Source organism: Dreissena polymorpha, chromosome 1 (assembly GCF_020536995.1).
Source record: "Dreissena polymorpha isolate Duluth1 chromosome 1, UMN_Dpol_1.0, whole genome shotgun sequence".
NCBI classification, from domain to species: Eukaryota; Metazoa; Mollusca; class Bivalvia; order Myida; family Dreissenidae; genus Dreissena; species Dreissena polymorpha.
This window is the reverse complement of record NC_068355.1, coordinates 209,149,804-209,171,492: the sequence shown is the minus strand read 5'-3', so window position 1 is coordinate 209,171,492 and position 21,689 is coordinate 209,149,804. Positions and strand designations below refer to the sequence as shown.

At 34.6% G+C, this 21,689-nt stretch overlaps 1 protein-coding gene across 3 annotated transcripts; it reads left to right on the top strand.

Moving 5' to 3' along the window:
- Nucleotides 1-1,099: 1,099 nt before the first annotated feature.
- On the top strand, nt 1,100-21,228 carry LOC127864818 (uncharacterized). 3 transcript variants are annotated; one of them, XM_052404709.1, is made up of 8 exons: nt 1,101-1,258; nt 9,144-9,292; nt 9,582-10,491; nt 11,350-11,424; nt 14,490-14,564; nt 16,071-16,145; nt 17,524-17,607; nt 20,057-21,228. In XM_052404709.1, the coding sequence occupies exons 3-8, from the start codon at nt 9,588-9,590 to the stop codon at nt 20,290-20,292; spliced, it is 1,449 nt and encodes a 482-aa protein (XP_052260669.1). In that variant the 5' UTR covers nt 1,101-1,258; nt 9,144-9,292; nt 9,582-9,587; the 3' UTR covers nt 20,293-21,228. The 3 variants fall into 3 exon arrangements, with proteins under 3 accessions (XP_052260670.1, XP_052260669.1, XP_052260671.1); XM_052404710.1 differs by lacking the exon at nt 14,490-14,564 and having other exon boundaries at nt 1,100-1,258; XM_052404711.1 differs by lacking the exons at nt 9,144-9,292; nt 9,582-10,491 and having other exon boundaries at nt 1,122-1,258.
- The last annotated feature ends 461 nt before the right edge of the window (nt 21,229-21,689 follow it).

Below are 21,689 nucleotides of genomic sequence, written 5' to 3'. Positions count from 1 at the left end.
CAGAAGAACTAATCATTAACGGAATGTCCTCTTAATTTAAATTAAAAAGCAAAACAAGATAATATTATTTGATTTTAATTACAATTGATATAGTCCATTTACACGTTTTAGCATCGATTTTGGCATACTTAAATTACACAACATTGCAAAAACGTGAATATGAAATTATTGTAATCAAATACCTTTAACCGAAGCAAGAAAACACCTTGCTAAACCAAACTATTGTAAGTTAATGTAATTGTTGTAAATAGATCATGAATATCAATGTTTGAATAAATGCATTACGTATAAAAAGGATAAGTTAGGTGGAATCATCATGTCAAAAACTCTCAAGAACCGAACAAATGGGGATATCGATAGGCTTATAAATCATCCAAAAAATAAAATGATCACAATATAGACCACAACCATCACATTTGTCATAAAGACTAGTTTGAATTAATAGTTAAGTGTAAATCTAGAGATGCAACATCATTACTTGCAAACTTATATTTATTGATTCTCAGTTAAGTTATGTGTGATAAATCTTGTTTATTGACTTTGAATAGAGTTTTAAATACTAGCAGGGTTTATTCAGATTGTCTTTCCTTATATTGTGTCGTAACTTTCTTGTAAGAATTGTAAAGTGTTTTACTATCGTATGATTACTTATATGATCTTATTAAGACATTTACTTGCACTTTATTGTAATTGTACTCTTGACATGCGCCCTACAATCAATACAGAGTATGAAAACTCATAGTCCGAAGATTGCTCTATATTGAAGAGTGCAATATATATTACAACTATCTTAGTTTGAGATAAATAAATAATGTAAACACTCGTCCCTAGACACAATCCAGATAAATACGAACAAAACCCCCAAAACGTGTTGTTGACGTCCTAACATTTAACCTGTTTATGCATATCAGGTGATTTAACAACATGTGATCATTCATGTGACGAGGTGACGTAGATATAAGATAATTGAAATAGTATCTGTATTTCATATATTGGATATTCAATTTATAGAACACGAGATAATAAAATCATGGTGACCTTTTCCATAACATGTGATATTCAGATAAAGGTTGCAAGCTTTTACTCCAGTCAGCATTTAATGTCGTGCATTAATATTCAATCGTTTTACTGATTTGCAGTATACATATGACACATTGACCCCAAAATATAAAACAAAGTGAAAAGTTGAAAACAAAAACGTTTCGACTAAATTTTCATGAACTGGAAGTAGGGATTATTACGTTACGTTTCAGACAAGGTTTAGTATCGTGCTTTTTGCGAAAACAAACCCATATTTTTTCAAAACGAACTTATTTTAATGAATCAATGTAAACAAGAGTTTATTTAAATTGATTGACATGGGATGAAGTGTCCTCAGATGTGTCAATCGCATCTTGTGAGTGACATGTGACACACATGATATAATCATCACTGGATGGCTCTAGGTAGCAATTAGCTGCTAATAATATCAGCTTAATATACAGAAAACATTCCTCTGATAGTAGATTCATGTATTTTAATGCATTTAAATAAACATGTGTTGTAACTTTTAGATGTGTCTTAATAGACTGAAATGAGGTATGATTCATAAACATCTTTAAAAATACTCTACATCTTTATGATATGATACTTCTCATATTTCTCATACGAAGGATACACGTGTAACAGTATTCATTGGGGTGAATTCCTAGATGTTTGTTATTTTGTTTTCGATTCCTCTGAGCATTGTTTTGAATATTTTACTTATTTTCAATGACTTACTTTCACAATATTATTATACGAGAAACTTTCAATAAGAAAACTTTCAGCTATATGACACAGAGGGTCGTTTTTACGAATGTACTCATAAAAGCTCCAATATATCAAGAGGATCAAGACAGGTATTTCAGAAAGAACCCCTCGAAAATCATCATAATTATCATCAATCCCTTGAACAGTTTGGCCTTGGGGGCAAATGAGGGAAGCCGATAAAGAAATCCTCCTTCAGTCAGGTCTGCTGTCTGCTGCTGATAGTAATTTATGCATCGGATGGGATGTCCATTCTTTTCTTCTGACGGCCTTGACGTTGACCTCTCTCTAGCATGCCCTGCCCTTGAAAAGAGAGTGGTCTCTGGTGACGTGTCAAAACCAAGCCAGCTTTCGTCGTTTGACGGTCACCAGTAGGGCCTCTTGTGGACCAACATGTGTTGCAGTCATGTTCCGAACGTACTTGTTGGTCTTGTGCTCTATGAATGAGATGCGGAGCAGTCTGCAGAGACATTTATGTTCTCATGCCAGTACCCTTCCTTTTGTGTCCGCGTGAAGGGTCCAAATCTCGCAGCCGTAGAGTATGATGAAGACTACGAGGCAATTGTAGAGCCTGTACTTGGTTGGGAAGCCTATTGAACTGATTGTCAACAACCTTCTCATTCTTACAATCGCTGCGGTCGCAATAACAATTCTTATTCGGACCTAAGCGGCACTGGTACCATCCTTGAACAGGGTTTCGCCCAAGTACTTGAAGTTGGCCACTTATTTTAGCTTCTGGTCGTTCATGTCTGCATTGGTGTTGGTCGTTCGCGTCACCATGATCTTCGACTTTTCCGTGCTGACCTCTCCTGCTCTGTCATAGAATCTGTTGGTGAGATCTTGAAGTTCACTGCTGGAGCAAAACATGCGGTCAATGTCATCAGCGAATCTCAGTTGAAGATGGGTCTTCCACCGGTGCAGATAGTGGTGTGGTGGTCATAGAGAGTCTCCTGCATTATATTCTCAAGGTAAATGTTGAACAGGACGGGAGAGAGCAGACAACCCTGACGGACGCCAGACCTTCGTCATTGTTGAAACCTCTTATAACATTCCGTAGGCAATCACGTCACACGCGGTCGAAAACTTTCTTAAAGTCAATAATGTTGTGAACAATGTCGCGTTTATGCTGCAGGTGTTTCTTAATAATGATTCTGAAAATAAAGATCTATTCCATCGTGCTCCACCCATCTCTTAATCCGGCCTGCTTTTGGCCAGCAGTCCCTCGGCCTTACTTTTCAGTCGATTAAGGATAATGCGTAGCATAGGATGACTTATGAAGCTGCTGGTGCGGTAATTCTTACGACAAATTGAGGTTGCCATTTTTCAGTAGGGGTATGACAGGTGACTGGGTCCCCTCCTTGGGAAAGTGCTTTTCCTATCAGATCATTTGGCATAGTGCCATCATTGCTGCTGTCGTTGCATCTCTTCCGTACTTAATCAGCTCGGAAGGGACGTTGTCCACTACAGGGGATTTTCCTGGATTAAGACTACGAACTTCCTTCTCAGACAACGCACTGCCTGGAAATCAGGGGATCTGCAAACAATCGCAACCATGGTTTGTTCTGATTAAAAATATGTTATATGCAGCGTCGTAATGCAGCTTAGGCACGACGATGCTACTGCCTCGACGGAAATGTGCAAACCATACCAATCATATGCCAAAATTTCGCAAGTTGTTCCACAATTAATGATACTAAGGCAATTAGTTTAGTTTAAACCTATTTATTTTAGCTCGATTGCATCGAAAGCCTAAGGCTTATATAAAGGCTCTCGAGTCCGTTTCCTGGGCCTAGAACCAGTACTTAGTGTCTTTGAGGGAGATCTAAAGAACGCTCCCACGGTGGGGATCGAACCCGTGACCTCCCGGTCATTAGGCGGACACCATATCCATTACACCACGGCGACCTTTGGCAATTGAAGACGATTGAAGGCGCAAAACTGTATGTAACATTATGTCATATTTGTCAGTTGCAAACATGCACTCAACATCTTCTGAATGCTTATGACAGCAAAACAGGGAACCGTTTCATCTATCATAACCGCATACTTTGCAAGATCATGGCTCATTGTGAATTCGTATCAACACCGGTATTCGCAAACTTTCATTATATTTTTTAAACAAATTAATTTGCGTTTAGGTATGCTATTACTTTTATATATTGGTTTCAGCGTTGCAGATTGCGATTTAGTTCAATCTGGCAACTGCACTTTATCAATTGTGTACACAGCGTTACATAAGTAACTTCTTCAATCATTAATATCATTAATATCGTTGAAAGAAATTCACTGAATCGCCCTTTTATACAAACATCCATTTATAAATATGTTCACACATAGACGCATGTTATTAATGATGCGAACTTCATTTAACTTCAATTCGAATACGAACATCGGGGGGGGGGGGGGCATTCGAAATGAAAGACGCTCATTTATGATTGTGTTAGGATAAATGTTCATTGAATAATTTTAATTGGACGCACAAATACGTTGAGATATGGTCATGCTAAATACTCCCGTCATACCGGGTTGATGTCCTTCTGTGACTGAAACAATGAGTGTGTAATGGAAAAAGGCAAATAGGCATACCATTAGTGTGTTTATTTAAAAGTATGACCATGCTATATACATCTTGTATGTGTTCTGGATCAGTGTTGATTCCTAAAATTGTGTCATAAACGAAGTTAAGAATAAAATTATGATTGTTCATTATCCGATTTTAAATCCAATTAGAACATGCTTTTGTTTCAAATCCTAACAGGGTGAGCTAATTGTTTGGATTCAACTTTAGTTTTAGTTTGTTGTTAAAGAAACTTCCGTTGATATTCGCCTTTAGAATCGCTAGAAATATAAAAATACACAAAAAATGCATTCAAAATGATATCAGTCAGTATGGTTTTTAATTTGAAAATAAGATACGAAATTGTAGTGTTCTTCATGAAACTAAGCTATATATATATATATATTAAAAACATCTTTATAATTATTCTGAATACATCTTGCTCATAACCTGACTTTAATCACGCTTGTGTTAGTTGTTTTCAATACGTTGTTCATGTAACATATGTTTCAATAGTTGTCTGAATAACATACTCTTAAGCGATAATATGTCTCAAATTAACATTCACTGGTTATCATAACGAATAATAATGAGCGCCTTAATAGAATTAGAGTATTAAATTATACCATAGGCTGTGATCCTAGTTAAGCATATTATGTTTATAGTATGTTATACAACTATTGGATAGAAACCGGACCTTTCTTTGATGATAACTTGGTTATAGTGTCATAATTTGCGTTCTAGTCCTCCTAAGCACTATTGCTTTTATGAACGCCCCGCATCGATCATGCGTTTTCAACATTTACCATAATAAAAATCTATTAACCAAATTAATTATATAGTACACATGTCCAGAATGTTGTTTTTTTCAGAATAATATTTTGGATAACATCGAACATGGAATACATGAAGTAAAAAAAAAAGTAACCAGGTCAAATTGAATTTGAAGCTTGTGAACCCTTTAGAAGTCACGTTTTTGCCCAATCGTTATGCAACTTACGTGTACCTAGTACATTAATTCAAATTATATCTTAACTGAGATCAATCATATGAGAAAATCATATTTTCACGATCCAATGGAAAACATGGCAGCCCGTGGAATGGATAGTTTGTATTATACGGTTGTAGCGAAAGTTCGTGAACAGTCTAGACGTCATTTTAATCGCACAATCAGAATGACACTTGCTCAGAAATGTGTTGACATGATATGTTTTGTCCGATTCGAAAATATGTCTGACTGCCAGGAGTTGGGCCAGTTTGTTTGTATGGCTATATCAAAAAGTAGTGAACATAATGTAAGTTAAGTTACTGACGAATCAACATACTTCTTCAGAATGTTCGCTTAAATGATATCTTGATCGAGGTACCGAAACCTCATTCACAACCACAGTACGTAGTGAAAATTAATTGCACAATCAAGTAAGGATCATTAAAAAATGACCGTTATTTCTGATTCAATAGGTGGTCATTCGCAAATTTCATAACAAATGTCGTCGGTCGTTCTAAATAATAAATTAGTAATATTGAGAATTATATTTGGTCGAATTTGAAAAAAATACGCATACTGACAGTAATAAAACCTTCAGTTTTAATCGCTTTAACAACAAGCACAGGTATTAATAAAAAAAGTGTGGTCGTCTGCATCGTCGAGTTCGATATTTGTCTTTGAATGTTCTCAAAAAGTATTATACCTAAAAATATAAGCAATACATCAATGGGAAAGTAGAATTCGCACTGCGTACGGTGCACCAAGACAGTGTAACATGTGTTTTTCTAAAACGGAGAAAATATCAGAAAATATACCTTTGATTGACGTTTTGTCCGAAAAATAGCCGTAGTCGTACGCATTTGTGGTCACCTGACAGTTTTTGTTCCCGCACATTGAAAATTTAAAAAATCTGAAGTGGAGTCCTCAAGCAAATCAACAAGTCCATATATTTGTAGAATAAAAATCCATATATTAACTGAAGCTCAATAGTTTGTATATACAAATTATGTTTTCTCTGCTTCTTGATGTTTCGTTTAACCAATATATGTGTGTTGTGTGTGTATTATCATGTCGGAACAAGGGTTAAACTAAAAACAACACACAGTTTGCTTTATTATCACAAACATTTATTTGAAGAAACGTTATGTTTTACTTAGCGTACAAACAATTTTGAAAATATTGACGATTTGTTTTCTGCAACCACGGAACATGTTTAAACAGGTCATAGTTTAAGGAGAAAGAAATAATGTGCAATTGATATATAAACAATATTTTATATTCATGCAAAAACTGATAATTCTATAAAACCAACATGGTTATAGTTATACTGCGTTCCATATTTGTTTAGTTTTTATAAAAGTTTATTACGAATCAATCGTGATTGACGTAGAATTTTAAATTTGGTGTCGCACCATTTTAGTAAAATGTGTTATAATTCGTTACTACAGTTTTTACGTGAAACTTTCTAATTTCCGTTTTGTTTTTATAACATTCAAACTTTTGTTAATGAAGGTTAGTAACTTTAATACTTCTACTCCTAGTACCTTACTACGAATTTGTGGTTATTAATTAACTGTAAAAAAAAAGTTTACCGATTTACCTCTCTAGTTGACATTATCGGCAGAGATTGATCATCCAAGGCTTTTTCGCTTTTTTTTTCATTAATCTTTACACATTTACCCGAAAAAAGACTTTGCCAACTATGTCTGCATTAAAGCATAGATTTTGTTTACAACTAAATTATGATAAATGGAATAAAAGAAAATATTATTGTGTTTTCAAGAACTTCATGTTTCATGCGCAAATGTGTTATATAAAATATGGCTTGTTGACTGAATTAAAGACTAAGACTGCCAAATATACACAAGCCCTCTTACACAATCAATACTGAAACATAACACCGGTTTCAGAAAAATAAACTTAAGATTGAACTTAAAACCTGATGTCATAATGAAAGGTTCTGTCAACAAATTAAAACAGACATTTACAGAGCATTTTCTTCTAACTAAAGAAAAGGGACATATTTTGGTAAAGGCTATTTATATAAGGTAATGTTTCATTTATTCAATATCTAGTCCACACAATCATATAGAACACTCTTACACATGAATCAAATACAAAAACTGTGTCACAATAGGACACCCATCTGAATAAATGCAAATAAACTTGTACCAAATCGGCAAACTTGGTAAAGATATTGTTTGCTACGAATATTGCATTATATTGCTAAGTTTTTCTTTCCTCAAGTTGTTACTCAAAGTTATGTACAGCTTTACAATTCTGAAACTCATTTGTAATTTGTTTGACATCATGAGACTAGTGAATGTCGAAAAAACACGTGTTATCAAATATTTTAACATTTAGTCGGATCATGTTGAGGACAGTCACCAACAAGTTAGCAGGTTTACTCACTATATATCTCCAAGAACGAATAATTGATTTCAAGACATACTAAAAACAATATATGACCCTAGGCCAACAATAAGTGCAACATCGCTTCCGACAAATAACTTCCTATCCATAGCTTTCTCTGCAGGATAAACAATATAATCACACAGAACAGATGTAACAAAAATATCCAATTCAAGCTAAAATCTTAATTTCAAAAATTATGGTAGCATGTCATGCCTATGCTGTTAATTAAAAATATAAAGAAGTGAAACTCAAGCTGCTTGGATCAGTATTGAATTCTCATTATAAACAATTAGTTGGTCCTTTATTTAAGGCAAGTGACCAATTGCCAAAACAGTACAAAACAGCACAAAACAGCTCAAAACAGCACAATACAAAACAACTTACATAATACATAAAAGAATAAAGCATGGGTCACCGCCTTAGAACGGTCAATGCAAAGCATTGGGGTTTAAACCGGTTTTAGAGCGCTCAACCTCACACTTGGCCCAGCAATATTCATGATACATTTAAGTGTAAATAAAATTTAACCTAATAGCATTGCAACTCAAATTAAACAAAAATAAAAAGGAATTAAAACGCATTCAATTTAATTACCATTTAATTACTCAATGGTAGGAAAGAGACCAGAGCAACAGAGCTTCAACTTTTTTAGGAACGATGAAATTAAACTACGAACAAATGTAAACTACATTCCTTCTTTATAAAAAAAGATTTAGGAATATAGCATCATAAAGTTAATATTTCAGATCATCATCGCGCAAATACAAGAAGAAGCAGCAATAATGGGTGTAAAAGTTCCATATTACATAGCTTGGTTGTTTGTGTGACTGCTAAAAAATAAATCAAACAAGAAACGCCTGTAAGAGAGAAACAAAATGAACGTTATAAACCCAATGACCTATGCATGAAGTTTAAAACTGTGAAAGTTGGTCGTATGAAGCAATATAGAAGTCCAACTAATTCTAAACCAGTTCACTTAAACAGGAAATAATTTAAACCAAACGATATTTTACTAACGGATAGCACTACTGGAGAACACTACTGGCAAATGCCATGCCCCCGGTAACGATCATGCGCGACCGAAAAAAAACTCAAAAGATAATTTTCAATCAGGTTTCGAACTCACATTTCAATAGTCATATTAAACAATATATAGCAAACAAGTAGTGGTTTAACGATCTGTGGTATTTAAATCGATAAAAAAAGAACTGCGCTTTTGAATATATTTATTTCTTCAACATATAAACAAGACTTTCGCTTATTTATATTTTGGGGGAATATGCATACACCTTTATTAGAAATAAAAGAAAGTGTTTCCGATAGCAACATTGGTTCATTTTGTGATAAATACTCTTTAAGGATTGATACATATTAACTATCGTCTTTATCATCTAGTGAATCTCAGCCGAAGTTGATAAACATGCCGTTCTGTACCTTGAACGGAGGTACATTGATAGTCTAGTCGCTTGAAAGGGACATTTTTAAGCATTCTGTTTGCATATTATGAACCAGGCAAAAAGACGGATAAAGCCAACTTTAGAAAGGTAAAACAAACTTTAGTGAATTAAAGTAATCTATTTATCTATATTTATAATTTACGTAAACCAATGATTGTAAACGTAACGAGAAGTTGTGCTGTATAATTTTAAACAAAATCTGAAATAAGACAGTTATACTTATATCATGAAATTTTCTAATACTGTACTTTTAAGTGATTACAGTTATATGAAATTATATGAAGTTTTTTTACTGGCTTTTATATTTAAAAAATATTGAAGTATTTGAACATATAATTATTTTTGTTCATGACGCATGTTTTGTCTATTATTGCAGCAACTAATGCCCAGTGGGAAAATGGCGACCAACGGAGAAGAGCCTGATCAAGAAATTTCAAGTGACATGATAGGAGAATGTATAGTCATTAAATCGTGTGAACCATGTACAAGGAAACACACGCTCAGCAATGCAACAGTATTTTGCAAAACCTGCAACGAGCATCTTTGCGATCCTTGCAAAAATATTCATATAATTTATAAATCGGGCACACATGATACGGTTGCTGTTGAGGATCTGGATATGGCATCAGTTGTTGTAACGATGAAAGGTATGGACACATGTCGTGACCATGATAAAAAGATCAAGTTTTTCTGTGAAGACCACTCCAAGCTATGTTGCAATAAATGTGCGTTCATACACAGAAAATGCGACAACGTCAATGAACTAGCCAGTCTATCAAGCCAAGAAGGACTAGAGCTGCAAGAATTAAACAAAACGCTTCTCAAACTGACCACCGAGAATTTCTCCATTAAAACAGAAACCGAAAAAGCATTAAATGAGACCACTGCAAACCTTCCGAAGCAGGTTGATGACATGAAAGATCGTATTATTGACATACTTGATAAATCCCAGAAAAAGATAATGGTGGATGCAGATACATTCAGAGCGGAAGAGATGAAGCGAATAGGCGAAAGAACTGAAGCTTTTTCGAGAATTAATACAAACATCAATGAACTGATACCGTTTACTTCTGCTGTTGTCAAACTTGGAACACCCCAACAAAAGTATATCGCCACCAAAGTTATCAATGAGACAATTAAAGATATGCAAACCCATATAACTGAGCATCGAAGCAAACATATCACTTCGAATGTTTCCGTTGACTTTTCAAAGCAGTTATTATTCCTCCTTAAAGGGGAAGAAAGCATCGTAAAACTGAAAGTAAAGCGACACTTTACGCATACAGGTTTGTTTTCCTGTGATATTTGTTACAAATTCGTACCCAAAACGTTACTCGGTATACGTTCTTAACTCCTAATGATTTCATTTCTGTAGTTGTTTTTAATATACTCATTTTTATAATTAATCTCCTGAATCGTTATCTTTTTAATGTTATGTGAAACGGTTTTGTATCAAATTCAAATGGAATTTTTTAAAACGGTTTCAAGATAATCATAAAATAATAAAATAGACATTTATTTAAATGAATCGGAAGAACGTCAGGATAAGTATACTTTATGTACATGTATTCCATTTTTGATATATAGAAATCCCATATAACTGAGCAGCGACCCAAACGTGACACTTCGGCCTTTTCCGTATACTTTTCAAAGCAGTTGTTGTCCCTCCTCAAATGGAAAAAAGCATCGTAAAGCTAAAAGTAAAGAGACACTTTGGCATACAGGGTTGTCTTCCTGTGATACTGTTACAAATTCGTGCCCAAAAAGTTACATGGCATATGGTCTTATGTTTTTATTCTTGTAGTGGTTTCCGATGTCTAATTATTTGATTATGAATCTCTTAAATCGTTTTTTGATACAATGTTATGTACAACGCTTGTGCATTTAATGCGAACAACTGTTGTATAACACGGTTTCAAGACATCAAATTATAATGCATAGTTTATTGTAATACTTTTTGTTTCATGAATTGGAAGAACATCTTTTTTTAATTTGATCTATTGCAAATTGTTTTAAGCCCATTCCCAACTGCATTTTATACAACCATGATTTACATCTATTACAAATGCCTTTTAACTGCACGTTGACCCGGATGTGTTCGATTTTAAAATATACATACACTAATGACTTCCTTCTTATTGCAGATGTTGTTCAATCAAGTACGACAAACATGCAAGAATCGTCTGAAGTTAGTAATGAAACAACCGTTTTAAATAAAGGTATAAATACGTAGCTTTTAAGCATTAACATAAGGTCACACGATACATATTAAACACATTCTTTGTCTCGTGCACAGATTAACGAATTGACGATTGTCAAACTAATACCGCGCTTTAACCTCTGCCTTTGGTAAGTGCCGAATTTCGTCATCCGCTTCTGGTTTGAGATTGTTCTGAAAGAGACTGTGGTCTGGTCGAAGCGGGTTGTCATAGAGATCGCTGCAGTTTTTAGTTCACCTTATGAGGACTGCGACACACTCGGTAAAAAGGTTCCCATTAGCGTCTTCTATAACACCAGCCTTCGGCTGATTGGTAAATGTAAGGGGCTTTAGGATGCTGTAGCCTTTTGAATGCTGCATGTTGTCATCTCGTTGTCTAGTAGCTTGCTTGTCAGCTATTTTGCTTATATTTGCAAAGTCAGTTAATTTATGTGTTTGGATATTTTGTGTATAATGCTGGGATGTTAGGTCACTAGCGGGTTAAAGTTGGGTCGAAGAAGATGAGGTGGGTTATACATATACACAATGCTAAACATCTGTATATAGACGCTAACTCAATGTTGAAAAACCAGCAAAATATAATTTTATTTCAACAAAATATGGTCATCAATCGCCCTGTCTTTAAACTGGATAGATCATAAATATATAGTGCAATTTTGTAAGAAATACGCTTGATAACTTCAGAAATCACATTCGATCGAGCTAAAAAAAAACAATAAATAAGGTGTATTTTTGCCTTGCTTTGAAATCTGAAATAGTTGGAGTTCGATTCTCTCATAAAACAATATCTGCAAAACGGAAAAAGTGCACTTTATGTACATTTATTTTAATTTGTGTGGGCCAAAAGCATGCAAATAAAGAATAATGTGTAATGTATATCATCAATAAATTTATCATGGAGAAAATAAGTTATATCCCATATAACTGAGCAGCGAAGCAAACATATCACTGTGACTTTTCCGTAGACTTTTCAACGCAGTTATTGTTCCTCCTTAAATGGAAAAAAGCATCGTAAAACTAAAAGTAAAAAGACACTTTACGAATACCGGTTTATTTCCCTGTGATACTGCAACAAATTTGTGCCCAAAAAGTTACACGGCATATGGTCTTATGTTTGTAATCTTTTGGTGGCTTCCGATGTCTTCATATTTAAGTTTGATTATAGATCTCCAAAATTGTTATTTGATAAAAAAATTATGTAAAACGCATTTGCATTAAATTCGACCAACAAGTGTTTTAAACGGCTACAATTCATCAAATTATAATACCTGTTTAGTGAAATACAGATTTTTTTTATAGATTGGACGAATGTCTTTTTTAAATGGTGTATTGCACATTGTTTTAAACACAATCCCCACTTCATTTTAAACAACTATAATTTATATCTATTACAAATTCCATTTAATTGCACTTTAACAGGGACTGTGTGTGATTTTAAAATATACATAAACTAATTTCTTCCTTCGTATTGCAAATGTTGAGCATTCAAGTCGGACAAACATCCAAGAGTCGTCCGAAGTTAGTAAGGAAACAACAATTTAAATAAAGGTATAAACACGTAGCTTTTAAGCATTTATCTAAAGTTACGCGATACATATTGAAAACATTCTGTGTCTCGTTCACATTTTGAAGAATCGACAATTGTCCAACTAAGATTGCTCGTTAACCTCCGCCTTTAGTGCGTGCCGGCTTTCGTCATCCGCTTCTCGGTCTGAGATTATTCTAAATGGAACAGTGGTCTTGGCGAACCAGGCTGTTATAGAGGTCACTGAAGCATTGAGTCCTACTGATCAGTACATAAACACTCTCAGTCAGCAGGTTCCCACCAGCGTCTGCTATAACGCCAGCCTTCGGCTGACTGTTATATGTGAGGGTCTTTAGGATGCTGTAGCCTTTTGAATGCTGCCTATTGTCATCTCCTCGTGTTCAAAGTAGTTTACTTGTCACCTATTTTGCTTATATTTGCAAAGACTGTAAATGTATGTATTTGGAGATTGTGTATATAATGCTGGGATGTTAGGTCACTAGCGGGTATAAGTTGGTTTGAAGGAGGCGAGGTGGGTTATACATATACAATTCATACAATGCTAAACATATATATACATACGCTAACTCGATGTTGAACAAAAAAATATATAATTTCATTAAATATTGTCATCAATCGCATGTTGTTGGACACGTAAAAACTGGATAGATCATCTTTTTATAGTGCAATTTTATTAGAAATACGCTTGATTACTTTATAAATCATATCCGATCGAGCTCTACCGTCTTATGCTATGCGTAAACAGAGATATTTCAAAACTTAATAAAAAGGTGTGTTTTGTACTTGCTTCGAAATCTGAAATAGTTGTAGTTCGCTGCACTCATTAAGAATTATCTGCTAAATGAAAACATTGCACGTTATGTACATTTAAGCTATTTTTGCGGGGTGGGGGGGGGGGAGGGCAAAATCATCCGAATATAGAATAATGTGTAATGTATATCATCAACAACTTTATCATATAGAAAATAAGATATACATAAATTCCATATAGCTGAGCAACGAATCAGATATATCACTTTGCCTTTTCGGGAGACTTTTCAAAGCAGCTTTTGTCCCTCCTTAAATGTAAAAAAGCATCGTTAAACTAAACGTAGACACTCTACGAATTCAGGTTTGTTGTCCTGTGATTCTGTTACAAATTAGTGCCTACAACGTAAGACGGTATATGGTCTTATGTTTTTATTGGTTTCCAATGTCTAAATATTTGATGATTAATGTCCTTAATCTTTATTTGATGAAATATTATGTAAAACGCTTTTGCATTTAAATTGAACAACTGTTTTTAAAACGGCTTCAAGTCATCAAATTATTATACCTGTTTATTGAAATATAGTTTGTTTCATCAATTGGACGAATGTCTTTTTTAATTTGGTCTATTTCACATTGTTGTACGCGGAATCCCCACTGCATTTCATACAACCATGATTTACTTCTATTACAAATGCCTTTCAACTGCGCGTTAACCCGGATGTGTTTGATTTTAAAATATACTTAAACTAATGACGTCCTTCTTATTGCAGATGTTGTGCAATCAAGTCCGACACACGTGCAAGAATCGTCTGAAATTAGTAATGAAACAACCGTTTTAAATAAAGGTATTAACAAGTAGCTTTTAAGCATTTACAAAGGGTCACAAGATACAGATTGAAAAATATAAGTGTCTTGTTAACAGATTTAAAATTTAGAACTGTCAAACTATGACCGCGCTTTAACCTATACCTTTGGTAAGTGCCGAATTTCGTCATCCGCTTCTGGTCTGGGATTATTCTAAAGAAAACTGTGATCTTGTCGAAGCAGGTCGTTATAGAGGTCAGTGAAGTATTGAGTCCTACTGATAAGGACTTAAACACTCTCGGTCAGCAAGTTCATATCAGCGTCTTCTATAACACCAGCATTCGGCTGACTGGTATATGTGAGGGTCTTTATGATGCTGCAGACTTCTGAATGCTGCCTGTTGTCATCTCGTCGTCAAAAACGTAGTTTGCCTTTCACCTATTTTGCTTATATTTGCAAAGACTGTAAATGTGTGTTTGGAGATTTTGTGCATAATGCTGGGATAATAGGTTACTAGCTGGTTCAAGTTGGGTGGAAGGGGGCGAGGTAGGTTATACATATATACAATGTTAAACATCTGTAACTCAATGTTGAAAAATAAACAAAATATAATTGTATCAAAATATTGTTATCAACCGCCCTGTCGTTCGACACGTAATAAACTGGATAGATAATCTTTCATCCTGCAATTTTGTAAGAAATACGTTTGATAACTTCAGAAATCCCATCCGATCGAACTCTTCCGAATAATGCTATGCGTAAACGGAGATATTTCAAAACTCAATAAAAAGCTGTGTTTTTGCCTTGCTTCGAAATCGCAAATAGTTGGAGTTCTTTGCTCACAAATTGCAACATCTCTAAAACTGAAAAAGTGCACTTTATGTACATTTCTTTGATATGTTTGGGCCAAAAGCATAGGTATACAGAATAATTTGTAATGCATATCATCAATAAATTTATTATGGAGAAAATAAGATATAAATATTAATCCCGTATAACTGATCAGCGAAGCAAACATATCAGTTCAATTTTTTCCGTAGACTTTTCAAAGTAGTTATCGTCCCTCCTTAAATGTTAAAAAGCAACGTAAAACTAGATGTTAAAAAACACTTTACGCATACAGGTTTTTTCCTGTTATACTGTTATAAATTCGAGCCCAAAAGTTACACGGCATAACTATGGTTTAATGGTTGTATTATTGTAGTGGTTTAAAATGTCTAAATATTTGGGTTTGAATCTCCCAAATCATTTTTTGATAAATTATTATTTTAAACGCTTTTGCATTAAAATTAAATTCGAACACGTGTTCTTTATAACTGCTTCAAGTCGTCAAATTACAAAACCTGTTTATGGTGTTACTGTTTGTTTGATGAATTGGAAGAACAGCTTTTTTAATTTGGTCTAATGGACATTGTTTTAAACCAAATTCCCACTGTATTTATACAGCTATGATTACCATCTATTACAAATGCCTTTTAACTGCACGTTAACCCGGTTGTGTTTGATTTTAAAATATACATAAACTAATGACTTCATTCTTATTGCAGATGCTGTGCAATCAAGCCCGACAAACATACAAGAATCGTCTGAAGTTAGTAAGGAAACAACCGTAATAAACAAAGGTATTAACACGCAGCTTTGAAGCATTGGCATAAGGTTACATGAAACATATTGAACAATTATGCGTCTCGTTCACATATTAAAAAATTACAATTGTCAAACTAAGACCGCTCTTTAACATCTGCCTTTGGAACGTGCTGAACTTCGTCATCCGCTTCTGGTCTATGATTGTTCTGAATAACACTGTGGTCTGCTCGAAGCAGGTTGTTATAGAGGTCGCTGCAGTTTTTAGTCCATCTATTCAGCACTACGACGCTCTCGGTAAGAAGGTTCCCATCAGCGTCTGCTATAACTCCAGCCTTCGGCTGACTGGTTTATGTGAGATCTTGAGGATGCTGTAGCCTTCTGAATGTTCTGAATTCTGCCTGTTGCCATCTCGTTGTTGAAGTAGTTTGCTTGTCACCTAATTTGATTATATCTGGAGAGACTGTAACTGTCTGTGTTTGAAGATTTTGTGTATAATGCTGGGATGTTAGGTCACTAGCGGGTCAAAGTTGGGCGGAAGGAGGCAAGGTGGGTAATACATATATACAATACTAAACATCTGTATACAGACGCTAACTCAATGTTGTAAAACAAACAAAATATAAATTCATAAAAAATGTCATAAATCGCCCTGTCGTTCGACAAGGTGGGTAATACATATATACAATGCTAAACATCTGTATACAGACGCTAACTCAATGGTGTAAAACAAACAAAATATAAATTCATAAAAAATGTCATAAATCGCCCTGTCGTTCGACAAGTATAAACTGTATAGATCATCTTTTCATAGTGCAATTTTGTAAGAAATACGCTTGATAACTTCAGAAGTCCCATCCGATCGAGTTCTTCCGACGAATAAAGCTATGCATTAACGGAGATATTTCAAAACTCAATAAAAAAGCAGGAATTGTCCCTCCTCAAATGGAAAATAAATGCATCGTAAAACTAAGAGTAAAGAGACACTTTACGGTTTGTTTTCCTGTGATGCAGTTAAAAATTCGTGCACAAACAGTTACACGGCATATGGGCTTATGTTTTTATTATTGTAGTGTTTTCCGATGTCTTAATATTTCAATTATATTATAAACTTTCTAAATCGTTATTTGATAACATGTTATGTAAAACGCTTTTGTATTACTTTCGAACAACAAGTGTTTTTAACGGCTTCAATTCATCAAATTATAATACCTGTTCAGTGAAATACAGTTTTTTCATGGATTGGAGGAACGTCTTTTTAATTTGGTCTATTGTACATTGTTTAAAACCCAATTCCCATTGCTTTTTATACAACCATGATTTACATCTATTACTAATGCCATTTAACTGCACGTTATCCCGGACTTTGTGTGATTGTAAAATATGCATAAACTAATGTCTTCCTTCTCATTGCAGATGTTGAGCAATCAAGTCGGACAAACACCGACTTGAACCAAGAATCGTCTGAGGTTACTAAGAAAACAACCGTTATAAATAAAGGTATAAACACGTAGCTTTTAAGCATTTACATAAAGTCACACGATGCATATTGAAACAATTCTGTGTCTCGTTCACAGATTGAAGCATTGCCAATTGTTAAACTAAGATTGCGCATTAACTTCCGCCTTTAGTGCGGCCGACTTTCGTCATCCGCGTCTGGTCTAAGATTATTCGAAACGAAACTGTGGTCTGGTCGAAGCAGGTTGTTCTAGAGGTCAATGAAGTATTGAGTTCAACTGGTCAGGACTTTAACACTCTCGGTAAGCAGGTTCCCGTCAGCGTCTGCTATAACACCAGCCTTCGTATATGTGAGGGTGTTGATGATGCTGCAGCCTTCTGAATGCCGCCTGTTGTTATTTCGTTGTCAACCAAGTAGTTTGCTTGTCACCTATTTTGCTTATACATTTATATGCAAACAATATAACATTTCATCAAAATATTGCCATTAATCGTCTTGTCGTTCGACACCGTAAAACTTGATTATTATTTCGTAGTGCAATTTTGTAAGAAATACGCTTCATAACTTCAGATATCACATCCGATCGAGCTCTTCTGAATGCATTATTCGGACGAGCTCGATCGGATGTGATATCTGAAATGAAAAAGGTGATATTTAAAAACTCAGTGTATGCTGTGTTTTGTCCTTGTTTCGAAATGTAGATTAGTTGGAGTTCGCTGCTTTCATCAAACAATATCTGCAAAACGGAACAAATAAACTTTACATACATTTATTTTTAATTTTGGGACAAAAGCACAACAATAAATAATAATGTGTAAATTATATAAAAACTAAAGTTATAAGAAAACAAATAAAAAATAAAGAAATCTCATATAAATGAGCAGTGAAACAAACTTACTTATTCGACTGTTTCCGTAGACTTTTTAAAGCACTGATTATCCCTCCTTATAGGAGAACTGCATCGTAAAACTGAATGTAAAGCGACACTTTACGCATACATGTTTGTTTTCTGTGATACTATTATGTTATTTTTATAGTTGTTTTCAATGCCTGCATGTTTAAGTTTGAAGATGAATATTCTAAATAGTTATTTGTAAAATGTTATGTAAAACGATTTTGCAATAAATTCGAAAAACTATCGGCCCGCTCGTACCTTCAGATGAGTTTTCGCTAAGGCACTTCATACACTATGATAAGCAAGTATGTGGCGAGACAGACATTTGGGTCCGTCCATAAAGTATGTCACGCTCAAGGTGGGGGGAGGGGGTGTAAGAAAGTGTGACAGTTTGTGACATGGGAGAGGGGGGGTTCAAGCCATGTGTGATGCCACACATTTACTTTTAAAACAATTATTTCTAATTTATTTATTATTTCTTTAGTAGAATTTAAAAATAATTTTCAAAAAAGTGAAACATTCTAATTAGTTTTATGTCAAAATAAGACGAATTGCGTATCTCCTGAATGTGTTTTTCAAATTGTTAAAAGGCACCTGGGGTGGGCCGGCTTATTCAATAGGCACAACCTCCACGCAGATTTCATTAGTAAATGACGAAATAATTTATAAGACTGTTCCATTTTTTGGTTAGTAAAGGGTTGAAAGAACATCTAAATTATAATTTCGTTTATTTTAGAGATTAACACATGGATAAATATTCATACTGCCCACCGTAACAACTATTAACTATTCTAGTATTAAAGTCATTTTAATACAGTAATGTGAAAGTTCTTTTAAGGGAAATTGTCATACTGTTTAATAGTGAATTGTGTTTTAGAATAAATTTGAAACAGGTTTTAATTTTAAAAAATATGTTCGAAAGTTCGAGTTTGTGACGTTCTTTAGGGGGGAGTCCAAAATTTTGTGACAGTTTGTGACAGGGGGGAGAGGGGTGGTAAAAATGGTCAAAGAAGCGTGACCTACTTTATGGACGGCCCCTTTTTTGTTATAAATATACATTCATAATATAAGAACTGTTATTCCTACATTGTACTGTCGGCACACCTCTCATTCAGGTATTTTCCTCTAAAATGAACTATTTACATAAATATGTCAGTTATTATGTTTCATTCTTCTGTTTAGCGTAAAATGCTTAAATATCACTATGAAACCTCTATATAACGGGTACGTCTACCATTTACTACAAGGTTCTTCTAAAACAGACATTAACTGCGCATTTATTGTTTGGCTCTTGATCGCTTGTGTTGCGGTACTTTGTTCCGCTATTAGGTCGACGGTCACCAAAAACATAATGTGTAGCGTAATACGATTAAATTACGAAAATATGATTCTGGCAATAAATCAAAGCATGCACACCTAAGTTTATAATATTGCTAATTTCAAGTTACGAAGAATTAAATACACTTCATAGACGTACCTATTGTTTTTCCTGATTTATTCAATTGTTCATAGAACAATGATGTGATGTAATATTTGGTGAACTTCTTCATTTATTATAAATAAGTTATAATTATCATCAGTAATGTTTCATTAAGGTAATTCAAATGATGACGCTCAGTCAGCTCGTATTAAACCAGTCACCATGGAGCTGCTCGTGTCCGTGGAACTTAAACAGACTGGAGTTGATACGGAGCCTTTCCTTTCTGGGATTGACTTCCTGCCTGATGGGAGACTGGTAGCCGTGGATAACAAGAATCGAAAATGTATCATAATGAATGACATGCTGCAGATACAAGGAACTCCGTACGCGCTTCAATACATATCCCTATGACGTTGTATGTTTATCGCAATGTGAGCTGGCAGTAACGATGAGTGGTAAGACAGTATGTCTCCTGTACGTTAGTCCCAACAATGTCATCCGTCTGACCAAGAAAATTAACACATCCACCAAAGTCTTCTCCATATGCTGCATGACCCCATCAAACATGGTCGTGAGTACATATGGTGAGTATGGGCATCCACTGAGAATGATAACACAGGCCGGTGTGGAGTCGGACTTAAATCACTGTAAGTTTCCTAAGAAGTGGTACGGATATGAAGAGAGCAGATGCACTTACGTACCTTCAAAGAATACCTTGGTGCTTACTGACAAAATTGCTCACACTGTGTACATGTACGACATCGTGAAGGGCACGACTATAGCTGTCACAAATGAGAACATAGAGTATCCACGTGGCGCATGCCGAGGGCCTGGGGATACGGTGCTTGTATGCATTGGTGCTATGAACTCCATTTTACATCTGACTGCTGATGGAGACATACTCGACACATACCAAGTTGATATGACGTTGCCGTTTTCCCTGTGTATGGCTCAAGATGGGAGCAAATTGGCAGTATCAAGTGGTAATGGACATAAAAAATTGATGGTGTACAAACTATCATAAATATGATATAATCAATAGCAATGTATTATGTATATATTGCATAAGTTACATTCATTAATGTATTGTATGTCTTTTGTAAAGAACTATCTCGGTTTTGCTACATAAATAATGCATCTTCTCAAACCATTGGGGTTTTATAAAACAGTGCAATTGAAAGTAATGCGCATGATTGTAGAAGAAAAATCGTACCTCTGTTGATGTATAACCTTAAGTTTATATTTGCTTAGTCACTATTTGTAGTTTATCTTTTTTTATTTATACACCATTTGACATATGAATCTTATCATGACAGTCCACATTACAATTAAATGTTCTTATATTCATAGTGTCTATATTATATTTTCGTAAGAGATCAGATATTGCTGAAATGAAATTAACGGATATACACGTATATCACTTTACATACTTTATTCTGCGAATGTGCAATTGAACAAAAACACTATATTTTGGACTTACATTAAACAAATATCATTCTTTACTTTGATATGAGATATTTAAAACTTCACACAAATGCTGTTTAAAAATAACATGCCATTTTCAAGGCACACATAGGCATCCGTTCATTCCAGTACAGCACTTATACCATTTTGTTATAAAATCAACTTAAATCCAAATAAAAAAATACTCATTTGAAATCAGTCACTCCAGTTTATGCAACAGCTGTTTCTGTTATATGGTTTTCATTGTAAGAGATATTTGGCATGGTGGTTGATGTGTTCCTCTATGAATGTGGCGATGATATTGAAGCTGAGGCCGTTACCGTGGAAATAAATGAGGGAGAAAT

Excerpts from the sequence above, each read along its gene's own strand:
- LOC127864818 (XM_052404709.1), top strand. The coding sequence starts at position 9,588 with ATGCCCAGTGGGAAAATGGCGACCAACGGAGAAGAGCCTGATCAAGAA. Across the intron at positions 14,565-16,070 it reads AACAACCGTTTTAAATAAAG|ATGCTGTGCAATCAAGCCCG; the intron begins GTATTAACAAGT and ends TTCTTATTGCAG. Across the intron at positions 17,608-20,056 it reads AACAACCGTTATAAATAAAG|GTAATTCAAATGATGACGCT; the intron begins GTATAAACACGT and ends TGTTTCATTAAG.